Source organism: Miniopterus schreibersii (genome assembly GCF_964146895.1).
Source record: "Miniopterus schreibersii genome assembly, chromosome: 18".
Taxonomy (NCBI): Eukaryota; Metazoa; Chordata; class Mammalia; order Chiroptera; family Miniopteridae; genus Miniopterus; species Miniopterus schreibersii.
The window spans coordinates 37,843,184-37,860,994 of NC_138121.1; the positions used below are offsets into that span (position 1 = coordinate 37,843,184).

General features: G+C 42.8%; 1 protein-coding gene across 12 annotated transcripts in view; it reads right to left on the reverse strand.

Annotated features, from left to right (window-relative positions):
* Positions 1-17,811, reverse strand: part of PHKB (phosphorylase kinase regulatory subunit beta) — a 102,995-nt gene that overhangs the window by 20,389 nt on the left and 64,795 nt on the right. For 9 of the 12 annotated variants that reach the window (XM_081118059.1, XM_081118054.1, XM_081118061.1 and 6 more), the window contains 10 exons: positions 12,532-12,587; positions 11,949-12,042; positions 9,498-9,581; positions 8,970-9,074; positions 7,853-7,935; positions 7,561-7,651; positions 4,941-5,002; positions 4,694-4,856; positions 3,538-3,619; positions 1,564-1,621 (listed from right to left, as the gene is read on the reverse strand). In XM_081118059.1, coding sequence (XP_080974185.1) covers positions 1,564-1,621; positions 3,538-3,619; positions 4,694-4,856; positions 4,941-5,002; positions 7,561-7,651; positions 7,853-7,935; positions 8,970-9,074; positions 9,498-9,581; positions 11,949-12,042; positions 12,532-12,587 — 878 coding nt within the window. Of the gene's footprint in view, positions 1-412; positions 504-1,563; positions 1,622-3,537; positions 3,620-4,693; positions 4,857-4,940; positions 5,003-7,560; positions 7,652-7,852; positions 7,936-8,969; positions 9,075-9,497; positions 9,582-11,948; positions 12,043-12,531; positions 12,588-17,811 lie in introns of all 12 variants that reach the window. The other 3 variants (XM_081118058.1, XM_081118063.1, XM_081118057.1) reach the window with 1 other exon arrangement.

The window sequence follows — 17,811 nt, forward strand, 5'->3', positions numbered from 1 at the left end:
GAGAAAGCCAGCGTGTTGGAGGAGGAATTCACACAGCTGTTTTTACATTTCTGAAAAAGTCTTAGACTATAAGGAGAACAGATTTTTTTTAAGCCCAGCACATGCAATACATAAGACTTTTTTCTCCCTCAAAAGTAAAAACTGATGTGGAACTTTTAGATGAAAAAAAATTAAAATGTAGGTTTAAAACTATTTCCTTGTATTTCAGGATATCATGAAAGCTGACCTATAAAAAGCATTTCTATTCCTCAATCTCAACATTGATGCAATAGTAAAAGTTAAGTCAATAACTGGTGCAGTTAGTGAAACAGACTCTTCTACTTTAGAAAAGCCCCCACCCCCACGCCGGGCACACTCCACCTCGATGCAAGGAAGCCACAGCTCAGGCAGCTCCAGCGCTGCTGCGTGTTACCTGCTTCCCGTGAACCAGTAAGGTGGTAATGTGAGGGGCTATGGAGGAGGAAAATTTCTGGGTAAATGCAGCCCCGGAGCGAACCGCCAACCTGGGTGTGTCAGTGCAAAGCCATGAAAGGGAAAATACAGTAAATACAAGTTTTGTGAGTTTGTTCTTTTAAACATAATAGCACCATCAATGTTTGCTGGTCAATGATTTATCTAAAATGCAAGTATGACACATAAAGCACGACCCAGGTTTGCTTAGCCAAAGGAAGATCATGGACCACAGGGGACCTGCGCTGGCTGTGAAGCCACATCTATGAGCCTGCACGCCTCACTGTGCTGGGGATTCACGGTGAAAGCTGAGACTCAACCACAGGGCCATTACATCATTCCTTCTGGGTTGGAAGGGTATAGTCACTATACTCATAGAGCTGGAGTGCTGCTGAGAGGCTGTTTATCAATACTCTGATTTTAGAAATTAGAAACCCGAGACTCACTCAGATGAAGGAGTTTCTTCCATGTCTTGAGACTTGTTTTTTTCAAAATTAGAAAATAATGGGTCACCAAAAAATACATATATACACTCTTACTTCTAATTAGATCCTGCCAGTAAGACTGTTAGAACTGCTTCAGAATGAAGAGGGCCACGCACTGAGGCATGCCACCCCGCTGCGAACTTAAACTGCTTTACTTCAACTTACCTAGTTTGTGTTTCAACCCCTGGAAGAGTCTACCGCTGCAGAGCGTATTGGTCATTTTCATGAAGCCACTACCGTCCCTGGGACCTATTCCGTCTATGTGGTGCGAGAACTGCCCGTGAGTGTATTCTGTGCTTGTGATGAAATGGGACCTTCCACAGGGCAGGTTTCCTGAACACAAGGTGGAGCCTAAAGCACTTGCTGGGACAAGGCAGGGCAAGGTCACCAGCCTGCCACTCCCACAAACGATCACCAGGCTCTGTTCCTAGGGTCTTTATCCCCAGATATGTTTAGTATCTTGGGAGAGCACGACACACCAGGATGTAGCAGTCATGGTGCCACGTCCTCAGGGTTGGAAAGTGAAAATTAGGATGAACAACACCTTTGAGACTGGTCCATTATCTTCAGGCTCTTGACTATGAAAACACACAAAATAAAACACAATGACAAGGACACTTATACAAACCAAAGCTTTTTGCTGCCAGCTTTTCTATAGACTCTCTCGATGTGATCAGAAACGGTACCTAGACATCGGATAAGAGAGTCTTTGTTGAAAGAGGTTTTCATTTAATGCATAACATTTACTCTCCTTTAAAAAGCCACTCGTGGATTTTCATCCTTTCCACTCGAGTTGGTACCTCCACACCCACTAATGTTCTGAACCACCTGGCACACTTAAATATGTAACCCAAATAGATAGTGCATACGTACCTACCCTTGTTGCTATTTAGTTTGAGCCTGTGATTTTAGTAAGTACTGTATTTCTTGAAATTTATTTTCTTAATATATGCAATCTAAGTTTTTAACAAATAAAAATGTTACTTTAATTTACTGCAGAAAATAAAAAACAGAATATAGCCAATTGAGCAAAAGCTGTAGACTCTGAATATATATGATTCTTCACTTATTTGTCCAACAAAACACTATGGAGACTGTATGTGCACCATCGCTCCGACGTGCACCGCTGCTCAGCCACAGGCTTCGCTCTCCGGCGCCAGCTCTCACGGGTCAGTCCTCCTCTCCTGTCTGCTTTGTCAATAAATTAGCCAGGTGATGAGACAGAGCACCGAACAGGAAGCAAGGGCAACGAGCATGACCTTCATTTCACCCTGAATTTATTTCTACAGCTTTGTAATTGGATAAAATCACATTCAGACTGTATACATGCTTGTGATTTTCATAAGGTTTTACAGATTTAAAACATTTAAAGTCTTTCAAATACCTAAGTGAAAGATGAGTATTACTCTCAAGTTTATAAAAATGGTTTAAAATTTTTTCTCTCAGCATTTTCATGATAAGCTGTTTTATATAAATATTGTTTTATTTTAAAGCACTACTAAAATAATCATTCTAGAACCTCAGTTCCTAGTGAAATGTTTGCTTTTTTGGAATCCTATTGTTTTAAAGTATAAATTTCAATGAATGTCCTCAATATAATTGGGATTCTGATTATACTTATAGTTTCAAGACTAATTAGAAATGAGAGATTCTGTTTGAAATTTGCTTAAAGTTCTTCTGCCTTTAATTAGGTAAGAAAATTAAGATTTTTAAGATTTAAGTTAAGATAATTAAGATTCAGTTAGCATGTATAACACTCAGGAAGGTTATCTCTTAGCTGCAATAATGTAAAAACTAAGTAGGCCTTATTCAAATAAGCAATCATGTTCAGTTCACTACCACAACTATAGATTGTATTAATTACACTGCTGTTTAAAATACGGACTTGATTTCCATTTCTAACCAAAGCAACATGCCCCTCTGGACAGGGGACTTTCAGATGAACCAAAAACTGTGAGTAGCTAGACAATAAGTATTCGAGTTGTATTCTGCATTGTTCTGCATTAGAAAATGCCAGACGCAGACCATGATGGAGAATTCAAAGGTTCTTAAGAGCAGTGTGTCAATGTTCGAATGTGGATTTCAGGGATAACTGGGTTTCATCATGAATGCAGAGTGGGTGGGCATGGTCAGAAGTGATCTATTTCTGTTACCAATCTTTAGAGTGCAATTCTATCACGTGCCATGTTCCATTCCAAACGGCTGCTGCAGACTAGGAGGTAGCTAATTTTTATAGCTATAACAATTCAATACTGTGCTTGAAAACGTGCAGAAAGTAAAACTGGAGGCAGAAACTATCCGTAAACAACTGTGGAGTCACCAGAGGTTGAGAGTCATAGGCAGAATCCGGCTCCAATACCATTCAGACAATCAGAGAAACACCCAAGTGTCACTAAGCAATTCAGAAGTTTACGCATCATACAGCCCACTCCATGCCAGGCGGTATGAATAAACATTTCCCACTTAAAAATTTTTTTAAAAAGATGTAAAGGAGAAGAAAGTGGCTTGTGATGTTGGGTGGACATCCATCACGCACATTTGGTAGCTGCTCAACAGCAGAGCAGGCCCACTGCTTGGAATACTCTCAGATGCGTGCTCTTACCTTCCTTTGTGATGAAATTTGGGCCTTCCCTCTTGAGCAGGATGCCCAGCAGGATGACTTGGCTCGCCAGGCAGCCACAGTCCTGAGAACATAGATCACTGGGAGTGACAATGGGTACAAAAGGCACTACAAGGGTAACTGATCACGAAACCAGAGGATTCAGAGAGGAAACATTCTGCTATGGAACTGAGGAAAGAGGAAATGCCACTGATACACCACCAAGCACAAGATGACACCACTCAACTGTTCACCTTAGATACACTGGAGAGAGGTGGTAGCCAAGCTGGCTTCCTGGGGCACTAGGATTTAATAATCAAAATTCCCAGGAAACAAGACAGGCAATGGATAGAAAGTAAGCTATCTACAAGCATTCATACTCATTCTGCCACTCTCTGAGAGATGTGGCCCAGGCATTTAACCACTGCCTTCTTGACTTCACTTACTCATAAATGGAGACCATGCTGCTACAAAGCTGCTATGAAGAGGTGGATGAAGGGAGGAGGGGGCGTGCGCTACGTGCTTTTGGTGTAGCGCATCATAGATATGCTTAGACAGTACTGATCAATAACAAGGATGGATGCTGTCTGGCAGGATCTACTTTTAGCTTACATGCTCAAACTTTTATGGCCCAACAAGATGTCACAATATTTACATTTCTACCATTAGAACTTCATTTCCTCAGATAATTACTATTCTCTAACCCCACCCCCCTCTTTTAAAATGCAAATAACCTTAGGGACGGTAAAATATTAGGTTGCTAACATAATAGTCATATGGATGTGGTCATAGGATTGCTTTCCTCAATGAGTGGAGAGACTGAAGGGAACATCAGACCTAAAAGCTGGGGAAGGAGAGATCGGGTAGTGGAAGGAGGGCAAGGGCACTGAGGACAAATGGAGGTCCCAAAGCAATACCGCTGACTTAGCTTCTGTAATGGGCCATACGATACGTCACACCCAATAAAACCCAATTCCTCCCCACTCCTTAAGTATCTGTAAGACATTCATGCTCATTTAGACCTGGCCCTGGGTGCAAACAGGCGTCTACTGCCACGTTAACTGCTCCCTTCTCTGAGAGGACAAATTAGCACACACTTGGCCTTGGGCTTCCTGCTCTGGCAGCCTCACTCAGGCCCCAGGAAGGGCACCCTCCTCACTTGCAGTTTCTGCAGAATGTCCTGGGTCGGCCTATTTCTCCACTCAGCAATGGTGACATCTGGCTGCTGCTCCAGCTCAGGAGTGCTGGAGGCGCTGCTCTGTCGTTTGACTTTTGAATGTTTGGGAAGCTCTAGTTCCTCGAAACTCTTAAATTCTGGAAGCCTAGAAACCAAAAAAAAATGTTTCCAATTTCCTGCACTTATAATGTAATCTCAAGAAACACAACGACAACCCACAGGGACTTACTCCTCTGTGTCACTGATGCGCAGGAAGTCAAGCTGCTCCACCACTGCTCCAGATATTAGTGTCTGAAAGGCGAAGAGAAGACGTGCCTGCTGAAACTCCTTAAGCCCAACCCTAGATCTGGGCACATGCTTTACTGTAAGTACAGTAATACCTCAAAGAAGCTCACCTAACAATATATACAACTCATAACCAATTTCTTAAATGGGCATTCTAAAATCAGGCAGGTTTGCACATACAGCAAACCCCCCTGAAGCAGAGCACAGACACTGAGCTATAAGTTCATGAGTCATATAAATATGGAAGCCAACATGAGATGACCTTAGAATTGTGATTACTTTTAAGCTGAAATAAAATTCATGATCTATTAAAATGTTAAAGACTATTTTGTTGTTTTGTTGTTTTTTTAATATATTTTTATTGATTTCAGAGAGAGAGAGAGAGAGAGGGAGGGAGAGAGATAGAAATATCAATGGTGAGAAAGTAATTGATTGATCAGCAGCCCCCTACTGGGGATCGGGCCCAAAACCTGGGCATGTGCCCTGACCAGGAATCAAACTCCGATCTCCTGGATCTTAGATTGATGCTCAAAGGCAGAGCCACACCCGGCCGGGCAAGACTATTTTGAAACAAAAAGAAAACATGCAATGCTGACATTGTTTTGGGAAAAAATAATAGGAAATCGCTAGGTCCAGATCATGAAGGGGCAGCACACAGACCACTGGAAAGACTTCGTTTTTCACTCTGTGTGAGTGGAAGTCACTAAAGGCTTACGATGTGGGACATAATCTAACTGCCTTATGACCAGGTAGAATAGAAGAGGGTAGCTGTCTTATGGCCAGCAGGCATTTAAGAGATGACTGTTAAAATCCAGGTGAGAGATGATGGTTGCTTGGACCACAATGTCAGAGCTAGAGGTGACAGGAAACGGTCAGACTCGGGATCTAATCTGAGAGCAGAGAAAACTGGTTTGATAATGGACTGTAATGTGGTTATAAAGGAAGAGTCAGGAATAATTCTCAAAGCTGATAACTAATACTGAAGATATAAGAAAATTAATTTTGATTTAATATTTTCTATTTTTATTAGCTCACCCACCCTTAATACTAATTTAGCCCATAAAGTAATTGTTTAATCAGAGTTAATAGGCAAATGCTAAATTCCATTCATAGTCTCTAGAGCTTTTAATTTAAAAGACTCAGTTGGTTGCAGAGGCTCCTGAATTAGTTTTATAAAAGATATTATACTTATAATTAATACCTTAGTTTTGATGGTAATCAAATAAATATTGTTATACATAGGGTGTCCCCAAAAATATATACACACTTGAAGAGCTGACAGCTCAATTTTGAAAATGAAATGTATTTTAATAAACATTGCCTTTGTCATTATTCAAAGTGTGTGTATACATTTTTTGGGACACCCTAAATGTGTCCCAATATTTGGGATCCCCTATATTTGGGACACCCTATATGGGACACCCTATATGCAATATAATATTTAAAAAGGTCTCCTGCTCTGTGATACTCAGGCATATCCTACTGGGTCCTTTCCAAGCAAACATTCCATCTAGGACCCAATCTGTCATCAATCTGCAACCCCCCAGCTTTGTTTCCTGTTGGCTCCCCATCTAGAATGGACTAGAATAAGAGATCAGGGACCATGTGTATTTTTCATCCCTACATCCGCAGCTCCCAGTGAGGGAGCCCATAAACATCTGGAATCAATGAACTAATCTTTACACACTTCCTACAGGGAGAAGAGCAGAGAGCAGAGCACTGTGCTAGTATAGACGTGAGCAAAGCTTGGCCTGAAAGAAGCTTTAATCCACAGAGAGAAGCAGATACAGGAAACTCACTACACCTAAAATAAGAGCTGAAGCAAAGGTCTGAGCAAAATGCCACAGAAGCACACTGGAAGGAGAAATTAATTCCACTCTTGGAGACGTCACTAAAGAGGTGACATTGACCTAAGTGACAAAATTAAAGTATGACTTAGAAGGCAACTCTAGGACACAGTAACAGCAGAAGAGGAAAAGATTCCAATTACACACAGGGATCCTGAAAGGAGCCAGTGTACTTGGAAAGTGGGAATTAGGGCTGAGTGAATGCACGGAGGGTCCTGGGGGAGGGACCTGGGAGGAAGGCTGAGCCCCGGGTGGGCTAAGGAAACCTGGAAGCACTTGAACTAAGGTCTGAGAGGAGCATATAGGGGCTGCTTTCTTTTTCTATATTAAAGGAAAGACAATAGCTGGTGGGGGTGGGGGAGAGGGGTTGTTGTTTAAGGGGTACAGACTTTCAGCTGTGCTAGATGTATCTGTACCCACAAGCCCAAGATTATATAGCAGGTCACGTCACCACTCTGGAGCCCAGCTTCCTCAAATGCAGTAGGGAGGTTAGAGATAAGCTTCTAAAGTCTAAAATTCTGGTTGGGGAGTCACTGCCACCGTTTGAGCATCAGACTGGAAGGATCAGGTAAACAGGATGATGACAACAGGAACAGGAAGGTGGGTATGGAGCAACCCTTAAGACACCACCTTCACAGAGCATCTATCAAGAAACAGCTGTTTCTTAACTGGATTAACTGTCTTAACAACAGAAACACATTGCAATCCGAAAGATACCTGCAGTCGGTCAACGTGAACTTTGACTCCTCCAACCTCTCCTTTTTTAAAAGCTGCCAGCATATCTAATATGGGGTTGAATCGGCTACCTCTAAAAATACAAACAGATGAACAAAATATGCATATTAACAGCAGAATGAGAAATTAACCATCTAATACCAAGTGCCCTTTACATACGCGAAGTACTCTGCCAGCCGGAGAGGAACGCAAACATGCGGGGAGGCCCTGCTTCCCAAGGTGCACAGTGCTAGTGGCTGCGGGACTGGTGCCCTCGCTCCTTTCTCGCACCGACCTTATATTGTCTTCCCGGATGAGCACAAGGAAGAGGGGGCGCCCGTGCATCTTCCAGTACTGCTTAATGAACTGCAGGGCATTCTGTGAAGACAAGAACGATGCAGGGCGCCATGGCGCGGAATCCGAGCCCATCACGTGCTCAGCCACCAGCGACACAGAGCCAGCAAAACCCTCACATGCCCGGATCTCACAGCCCACCCCGGGGGGATCCAGACTACTTAGGGCAGAAGTGCTCTAGTGCATACAAGCCTGCGAGTAGGAACATGCTCAGGTTCAGCTAGAAACCACTTTGACTTTAAACTTTGTCTTTAAGAGAATCAGTGCACCCAGGACGTAAGGATGCTTTTTTGTGTGGCCTAATAAATAGTTCAAGAATGGCCTGAGGGAGGAAGAACCAACCCAGGGTTTCACCCAGAAGATGAATTCTCACTCTGCGTTACTAAGCTTACAGTGCAGGAGGTAGAAGAGGTTGGACTGAATTGACCTTCAGAAATGTGAAAGTTCTTTCTTTGACTCAGTTTCTACTGCCATCATCATCACATCAGAGACGTGCATACGCTTCCCCCGTGCCAGGCTCTGTTCTGAGTGCTTCACATACATTACCTCGTCTAATCCTCACAACAGCTCCCTATTCCGTTATAATGACGAGACAACCGACACACAGAGAAGTGAAGTCACTGGCCCGAGGTCACACGACTGGTAATGGTGGGGCCAGCATTTCATGGGCGCAGTCCGGCTCTGCCCGCTAAGCTTCTCCGAGGGGAAATGGGCGGAGGAGGTTTAACTAATTGGGCGTTACGAGTTAGTTGAGGTTTTCCTTCACGTTCTTCATAACACAATTCTTTTGCTAACTCAACTTTTGTTCAAAATGGGATAATCCATTGGTGTCATAGGAACGTGGTTTCCAACCAGCCATACGACTTTATATAGACCAGACTCCATCTATCCCTAAGACTGCAAGTGACTCCACTTTCTCCAAGGCCTGTGGCTTTACTTTCATGCTTTACACTGTGTGACCCAGGGTCAAAGGTCCGGGAGCCCTGGGCGTGAGAACCTATGATAAAATTAGTGGGAACAAAGTCATCCATTTTGATAAGAAGGTGTTCAGAAGCTACCTTGATGTCATCTATCAGCAGCAAAACATCTTGAGACATGTAGAAATCGCTAAGGTCAAAGATGATCGGGTAACAAACCACAGTCTTCCCGAGAATACGATAAATCTGTGGGAGAAATTAAAAATAAATACAAAGCCAACCAGAGGCAAAGGTCCTAGTAAAAATGAAAACTGATGTCTCATTCTGAATAAGCAAATAAAATAATATGCCTTGTACAAAGACACACACTATTAAGAAACTTTAGTTTCCTGCCTGAATCAGTATGTCAGTGAACATGGTCACCTCTACTAAGGCCGACAAAGCCTCTGTGAGTAGATACCACTATAACCAGGCACCTTAGGATGCTTAGAAATAACAGAGCAAGAGGGAAGCTTGTTCATCCCCAGGAGACTTCTGTCATATCATACGAAACAAATAATAAGACTGGCTTGTGAAAAAGGATAATTCAGAGGGTGAGCCCAAGGATAAGCGTTTCAGTCTGTGGTGCTGTGACCTCAACGCTGCTCCACAGGGAAAGTTCATGAGTACCTTGGATGTGCCGAGGCAGCCAATGGGCCTGTCCGGCCTCCCTGAGAGTCCTAACTTCTCATTGATGCCCAGATGGAAATAAGCCTGTAAGACACAAATTTGTAAATCAGAGTCAGGCAAGAATCCATTATTTTCCTCCTTTGCCCCTTTCCCCCCAACTACTGCCCTGCTAATTTTATTATCTTTCCAGAGAAAAAGAGGCAGGAAACCTTATTCTATGGACTTGTAGGCAAACAAGCTGGCCAATGGTGTCCACTAAGATTCTAGTCACTGGGAGATGTGAGAGCAAGACTGTCATAGATGCACAGCTGACATGGCTCTGATTTATGAAAGAACATGAGGAGACAAATGCTTTCTGTGTGATTAAAAATCTGGCTATTTAACATTTTAAAAACGAGGGCCACACATCTCCTACCAGATAACCTCCTTCAAGTACTTCTCACCAAAATGGAAATGTCTTTATTGATTTTTATTATTATATGAATTTTGTGAAAATTTTAAGCCAAATGCTACAACTAAATGGTCCTGTTTACTCCCACAACCCCTTAGACAACTTTGGTGCATGTTAAAAGGATGGTAATTTATTGTGATCCCTAAGCAATCACCAGAAGCATAAGGTGGGGTTGTAGCTTGTTAAAGTACACAGGTGAACACATGCCCATCACACGTATCAGTGTGTAGACATTGACATAAATGGGTTCATAAACTGATCTGTTTGGTGTCCCACTTTTTAAAACTTAAAATTGTGATGTTCCAGCTTTAAGGTGGTAAACTGCCTATGCATTTCATCTACATTTCAATGTTGAAATGACTGAAGAAATGGAAAGACTCGGAAAATGTCTGTAGAAATATTAGAAGGGAAATGTGCCCCAGTGGAGCAGAAACTTCTAGAATTCCTACAAGGTAAAAGCAGGCAGGTTGGAAATGAATTAGGAGTTAATCAGTGCCAGAGCTGAGCTCTTAATCCAACCAAGAAGCCTGCTCCCCTAGTTTAGACCAATTCCCTGGGGAAGTTTGACATGATCCCCTGGGGAAGGGAGCTCCCCATTTTTTGTTACTTTAAAAATAATAAGCACCCTTGGACAGTGCATTATTATTTCTGCAGGACAATGTCCCAGACACGCTGGATCGAAGAGAAGATACATTCTCTGAAACACAATGCCAGCGAGGTCATCCTCCAGAAATAATGGACCAATTTACGTTGGCATTCACAGTGCAGAGGCCATTTCTGCCACTCTCTTGGGTCAAAAAGAGATTTCACTTTAGTTTTAAACTACTGTGTTCAAATGTTTTGTTGCTGACCATTTTCTGACATATTTAATGGCTATTTGTATGTTCTATATATTTTTTCATATTTCCCCTTTTCTACTGGGTATTTGTCATTCTTTTTTATTTGTAAGAGATCTTGGTATATTAAAGATAGTGCCCTTTGCAGAAAATGTCTCCCTCAGTTTGTGGTCATGAAATATGAGAATGACTGCCAGTAGGATAAACATCACTTCGGCATGTGGTATTTCAATCTAAATATTTTCCTAGTGGGAAATTCCACCAGCACCTTTGACATACCAGGCCGTCTATGCATTTTCCGCTATAATGACTTGGCACTGGTTTGGCTGTGTTGCCGGGCAGTAAGGTGCAGGCCGGTCAGCAGCAAGCCTGAGGCCCTGTGTCCCCATGCGGTGTGCAGCTGCTCTCTAAGCTGTCACACTCTGTTGGGGCATCGATGCTTTGACCACAGATCAACTTAGTAGACTTAATCTTGGTCACTGAGAGACACTCTAATATCCTACCCAACACTGAGGAGTTTGTTTCTGTATTGAACAACTACCAATTAAGAATGGTAGTTTGTAAATAACTAGTGGAAGTCAACGAGTTCCTGTCCCCAAGGAGCAGGAATATTCCTAAACACACACACTCGTGCCCACCGCAGGCAGTGCGTGCAAAAGGCCTCAGGTCACCATTTACCTCAATCCAGACAGGTGTGCACTGCATTAAAGACACACCCAGATGCTATTTTATCATTGTTTTGAGACCCAGTAAACCGGGTTAGGAATCACTTCAGATTACAAATAGTAAGGCAACAGAAAAAAGTAGTTATTATCAAAAAATGTTTAGATGAGAAGGTTTCCTTAGCAATGAATGAAAGGGACTAACCAGGTCAAATGTGGAGGTCCATCTGACATAACGGCGAACATTAAGGCAATTTTATCAGGTGCTCAGTGAGCTTCAGCAAGGAGCGGAAATCAACAAGCCCCATGAGTGTAATGTACACAGGGTGCAGCTGTTTTTTCGTAATAGTGTCTGGTAAGGTGGGTTTTCCAACTCACTCAGAAGGACTTTTGGATGAGGGGCCCTGTCTTGGAGGCGGAGGTTCACAGCACTTCCTGGCTCAAGGTCTAGTGCCCTGCCCCTACCCCCTCAGAGTAGACAGTAAGGAGACAGAACACGTACCTTCACAAGCTCCTGCTGGGCCCAGATCTGAATGGGCTCCACCTGCTGAGGAGTCTGCGTTTGGATTCCATACGTGTTGAGGAAAACCTGAAGGCTAAAGAACACAGGCAAAAAAAGAGGGAGACTTTGAGACACTGCACTGAGCAATGTGGAACTGGTGAGGGGAGGAAGAGTGAGCTGATTGGAGCAGGGTTTAGTTTGTTACGGTAAGCAGTGCGCCATCTGCTCTGCAATCCAGAGGCCCCTGGGTTCATCACAAAACATCAGATGGGAGCTCTGGGGACAGGCCAACGGGGTAGGCACTAATTTGGGGAATCCCCGTAATCTGTTTGTATTAATGTCTCAAAACTGCACCCCAGGCAACACTGGCACTGGCCACAGTCGTTAATATTCACATCAACTACAACAAAATTATCCTTAAACATGAGAAGAGTGCTATCCTGGCACTTAAAGTGACATTAATGGCATCCTTAAAACCCTGTCAAGGGGTCTCTGAACTGAATCTGCTTCCATTCTCAATATTGTGAGCATAAAGCAACCAGCCCCCCACCAAAAGCACACACTGCCCATCTGGTCTTCCTACCGTTGGCTTTCTGCTATGACCGCGACGTGAACCACCAGGTCATTTTCCAGTGGGCCCTGCAACACCAATGAGGGAGGGGAACATTTTAGAAGATCTGGTCATCACTGCTGCTGCAGGAGTCAGGACGATGTTAACCATGCCTACGCAGTTCATTAAAATGATGGACATGAGCTGGCTGTGAGTGGCTGCCTCCCCTTCCTTGCTCTCCACTGCCTACCAATCAGTCCGATGTGGAGACAGTAATGGAACACCAAGGAACAGAAAGCCATAAATCTCACCACCACCAGAGGGGCCAGCCTGTCAGGGCTCTTTTGAATGATGCATAAGAGTAGTTTAGGGACAGAGAGTCACTTTCCATCATTTAACTCAGAAGGGAAGAGGAGGAACTAAAAATAAAAACCCAATTTTTGTATTCTCTGTAAAAAATGATTGTGAGTTAAAATTATTCATTTGACATCTTAACCGCATATAAGGCTATTCCCTTTCTTGTTAGCCAATTTTCCTTTGGCACCTTATATATCAAAATGGCTTTATTCTAATATATAGTTCCCAGTTGACTATATAATTAGCACTGTGCTCATTAAATACAAGCTGTTGAGCTTAATAGTTCTAATCAAAGATAGTGTTGGGCATGTGCTGCTCTTTTTGTGTGAAAAAGATTCACTACAGCACATATTATACATTGAGCCTATACATAATTAAAAGAGAACATTAAGAAGCACCAATAAATTACAGTATTAGGAAGCTCTGAAAATACCGATCAAATATAATATCTTTATAGTAATGAACCCAACATTCCCAATAGCATGCTGTAGAATGTTTGCTTTACCGTCAGTCAATTCCTCTATGGTATTGGAGGTGCAACTAGAATTTATACATGAAGGAAGGCCAGAAACACCAGGATATGTAAACCAGCCGTAAAAACCATGCAGTCAAAGGCATGGTTCCCAGAACCACCATGACAATGCCATTTCGGACAGACTTTCATGTGATTTAAATGAACATATAAGAGAAAATAGGATGTAACCACCCAATAAAAATAAATATACATTAAAATGCTATAAATTCTGTTTTTATTCTATAAAGACCTTAACAGTTAATGTTACTCAAAAGGATGAGAAAAATGAATTATTCAGAAGCCATCAAGATCTATAACAACAAACCAAAACACTGAACCTTGTCTCTTTGGGATGAAATCTAGTATTTTCTTCAAAAGGAGGGGTGACCCTAGAATGGCCGTTATCTACAGTCTACAAAACAATTCAGGATTCTTAAATAAAAAGCGAGTGAATACTATACTAGAGCACAGATAATATTTCAGTAACAATAAGTAAGGCAGCTCACAGCTCCTAATTAGCAAGTTGGTGTCTTCCTTTCCAATCCCAGGCCTGTTTGGGACAACGTTCTCTCTATTTGCATGACAGACTAGTCCTCAGATCTAAACTGCCCACTACCCAAGGTGCACCAGAGTCAGCATCTGGTTCAGGGATACGGATGGGTGAAGAACTCTCTCATTGTAAAAACCCAGCATTTCAGAAACTTCCAATTCACAGACCATCTACCTTAATGAGCTAGACCTTCAACCTCAGCCCAAGTGGGGCCCTCTGACCATTTCTCACCCACAGAAAGAATTCAGTGTGGACAGTCCCACCCCAACAATTCCTTTCACTGACAAAATTGGAATCATCTTTTCTCTATTTTCACCATTTTCTTCAAACCACCCATATAGTTGTCTAAACCCAGGAAATCTCTCTGATCCAATTAATACCTTATATCTTTGAACGGCATTTTTCTTAATACTGTAATATTTTCTGCTTTTAGGTTCACAAAGTACACACAGGTACACATACACACACATACACACACACACACACACACACGCACAGCTCGAGCCCGCTGTGCTCCCGTGCGCTCCACTGCACATGCACTTAGGCACTCATTCGTTGGGTCCATGGCAGACCCTGATGTCACAAGGTGAATATCACCCTGCGTCCCTCCTTGAGGAGCTGGGAGTCTACTAGGAGAGATGGACAACAGATAAGGTTTCAAACATGCTTATCGTCATGTGAAAGTATTTCACTGATATCTTTATAGTTCTAAATGGCTACAGGCCCATCTTATAGGATATACCATAATTTACTTCAGGAATGTTTATTTTGATGGCATTGGGTGGTTTCTGACATATAAGTTCTGCAGAGAATATATAATTAACCCTAGCTCAAAGAATTGCTGAAGATTTAGGGAGGGAGCAAACTGCTAAGCACAGTAGCTCAGGACCCAGTTGAAATCCAAAGGCAGGAAAGGGTGACGTTTAGGTGGAAAGCCATCAGGCAGCCCGAATCCTCTCACTGGGGGAGGGCTTGCCTCTCTGTTCGGGTCAGGCCCACGTGGGTCAAGCCCACACACATGGGGAAGGCAAGCTGACTTGCTCAGTCTACCACTCACCCAGAAACACCCTCTCCCCCATCCAGAGTAACGTCTGACCAGGTACTGGGCACCCCATGCCCCAGTCCAGTTGACACACGAAATTAACTATCACATGGTTGTAGGAACGTGTTATGATTGAGGGGAGCAGAGTGGGGAAGCAAAAGGCTTTCTGTTCTTCCAAAAGTGAACTCCCCATCCACTTGAGGTGAGGTTTTAAGAAAACTGAACTCCAAGTGTTGTCTATAAAATATTTATTTTCTTTTTATTTTATTTTAATGTTTATTGAATTTTTTGGAGTGACATTGGTTAATAAAAAGATACAGGTTTCAGGTGACACATTTTCTTATCTGCCTTTGAACAGAACATAATTCTTTGCTTCTTGGCAATTACATTCAAAATTTACCTCTTTTATTAAATAATGTATACAGCGTGTAAGACTCAGTTCTTACTTCTGCAATGTGTGCTGAGCCCTGCTCTACATGGCTTTATTCCCACCATGCCCTATGCTGCGTGAGACAAGGCACTGTGGCCGGCTGGCACAGGTCTGCTACTGAAAAAAGGGCAAGGGAGGAGGCAGGGAAGGGAAGAGAGAAGCCAACAAGTGAAAGAGTTGCACCTATCCAAGGCCGGTCTTGTCCTCAAGGGCAGTGTTTGAAACATCCTAGGCCTCCAGAAACTCGTTCATGTTCATCAGCCTTCATCAGCGGTCCTACCAACATGCAGCCACGCAGCACTGTCTCATTACCCTCGTTTCTCAGCAGAACCTCCTCAGCTGAGGAGACCAGGCAGGCGCTTGAAACATCTCAATTCCAGGTGGAGACCTCGCACCCAGTGTCTCCTGCAGGGGCCCAGGCCACGGAAGGATGAACCAGGCGCACCCTGGATGGGACACACGGGCACCTTGCTCTGACATTTCCCAGCAAGCCAAAGCAGCAACATGGAGAAAACGAACAGGGAAGCGGCGGAAGGGTAAAGAGAAATACCTGAGGAGTATGGCATCAAGCACGGTTAGAAGGCTAAGCCCAGCTGGAGAGCAAGGTGGCCGGGAGAAAGGGACCCTTGAGGAGCCAGTGTTTCTGTGCATCCGTGGTTATGTGAGCTTCCTAGTTAAGAGGCAGACAGATGAATTTAAAAATTATTCCCAGACTTCAGACACATCGTCTCAAATTCCCGAATGAATAAATCAGACACTTGTTTTTGACAGCAGTCCTTTCTATAACTGCAATTCATCTTGGAGGAGAGTACGATCATCACTTTGTCATGAGGAAATGATTTCCAAAGCCGGTTTCACTCCCTTCCAAGCACTTGCTGTGACTGGATGTCTCTGTATCTTTAACTTAAAGATGAGACAGTGCTAACAGTCTGGCTGATTCCTGGAAACAGTGCTAAAATGACTTGTGTGGGCCCCTGGGAGGAACCCTGACCTGACCTCTATCAGAGCAAAGCATAGGTGCTGAGGAACTCACGAGACACAACGGGAAACACTGGCGACACAAGAGCAAGACGGCGTTTAACTGTGCATGACCACGATGAGTTGGGAATTACCACCGCTATTTAACAGACGAAGCAAGCGAGGCTGAGAGATAAATTGTCGAAGGACACACAAGGCACTGGTTTTATAGCCGCCCTGTATGATACAGAGAAACTATACTATGTCACCTTCTAAATAAAAATGTATTACATATATATATGGTATTCTTTCATCTTCAGGAAAATCATGCAAAATTTTATGCATCTGTATTTAAAGAAAACAAAGCACAAAACCCCCATTAATTTGACAAGTGAGAGACTAATGCGTATATATGTGTTTAGCTCAGATCTATATAAATAGGTACATGATTTAGTAAATAAATACTGACTCTCATCCTAAATTCAGAAACTTTGGAGCTTGGAATATAAATTCTATGACTAAAAAGCATTCCTTCCATATTTGCCTTTTCTCCAAAGACTGTCAAAGTAGATCAGTGCGCTTTAATTGGCATATTAAAGGCACTTCCCAGGTTGAAAGCTGGGGGTCACAAGAATGAGAAATGGGAAACCGAGTTACCTCACGGGTGTTTTGACACACACGACCTGCTCTGTCACGATAATTAAGCCATCAATGTAAAATACTGTTTCTAAGAGCTCACCCAAAATATGCACATTTTATTTGCCAGTACAATGGCAAAAATACCTGGAACTCTCCGAGAACCTCAGAGGTGGGGGCTCCCACAGCCAGTCCCCTGGCTTAGAGAGGCCAGCTCCTTGGACTGTGGATCATGAAATAAGAGGGAATTGTAATACGACAGAAGGATAGGTTTCTCTTCAAAGATTCACAGACCTTTAAAAAACATGAATAGATTCAAAATAAGAAAAAAAGGAAGCTGGGAGGTCCCAGGTAAGTTACCTTTATTTATGAATAAATATGATTTTTTTTTTCTCAGAGTAAAACACCAGGAATATAGATGGGCTCAGTGAGTTGGACCGAAGCAGGGGCCTGAACTGAGACCTGCGGTGGATTTGTTAAAACGATACTAGATCATAATATTCGTACGTCTTTATTCTGGACCATAAACCTGGCTTTCTTCCTCTTCCTTGTTTACATTTCAACTGTGACTCTAAGAAGACCCCCTCTTGTAGATGAAATATTTCATTATCTCTCACGCCTGTTATTGGAACTTTTCATTTTAATGAGTTCAGTGGGTTAATTGGAATGATGCTATTATTAAGCTCATTTTTTTAACTTCCAATTTAACTTTCCTCAGTCCTGGACATTTCTGATCAAGGCACTTAATTTTCATTGGCTCTGGTATAAATATTGTTAGGAGGCTCGTTTTCCTTAAAGACTGAAGATAGCATTACCTGAGGAGAGCC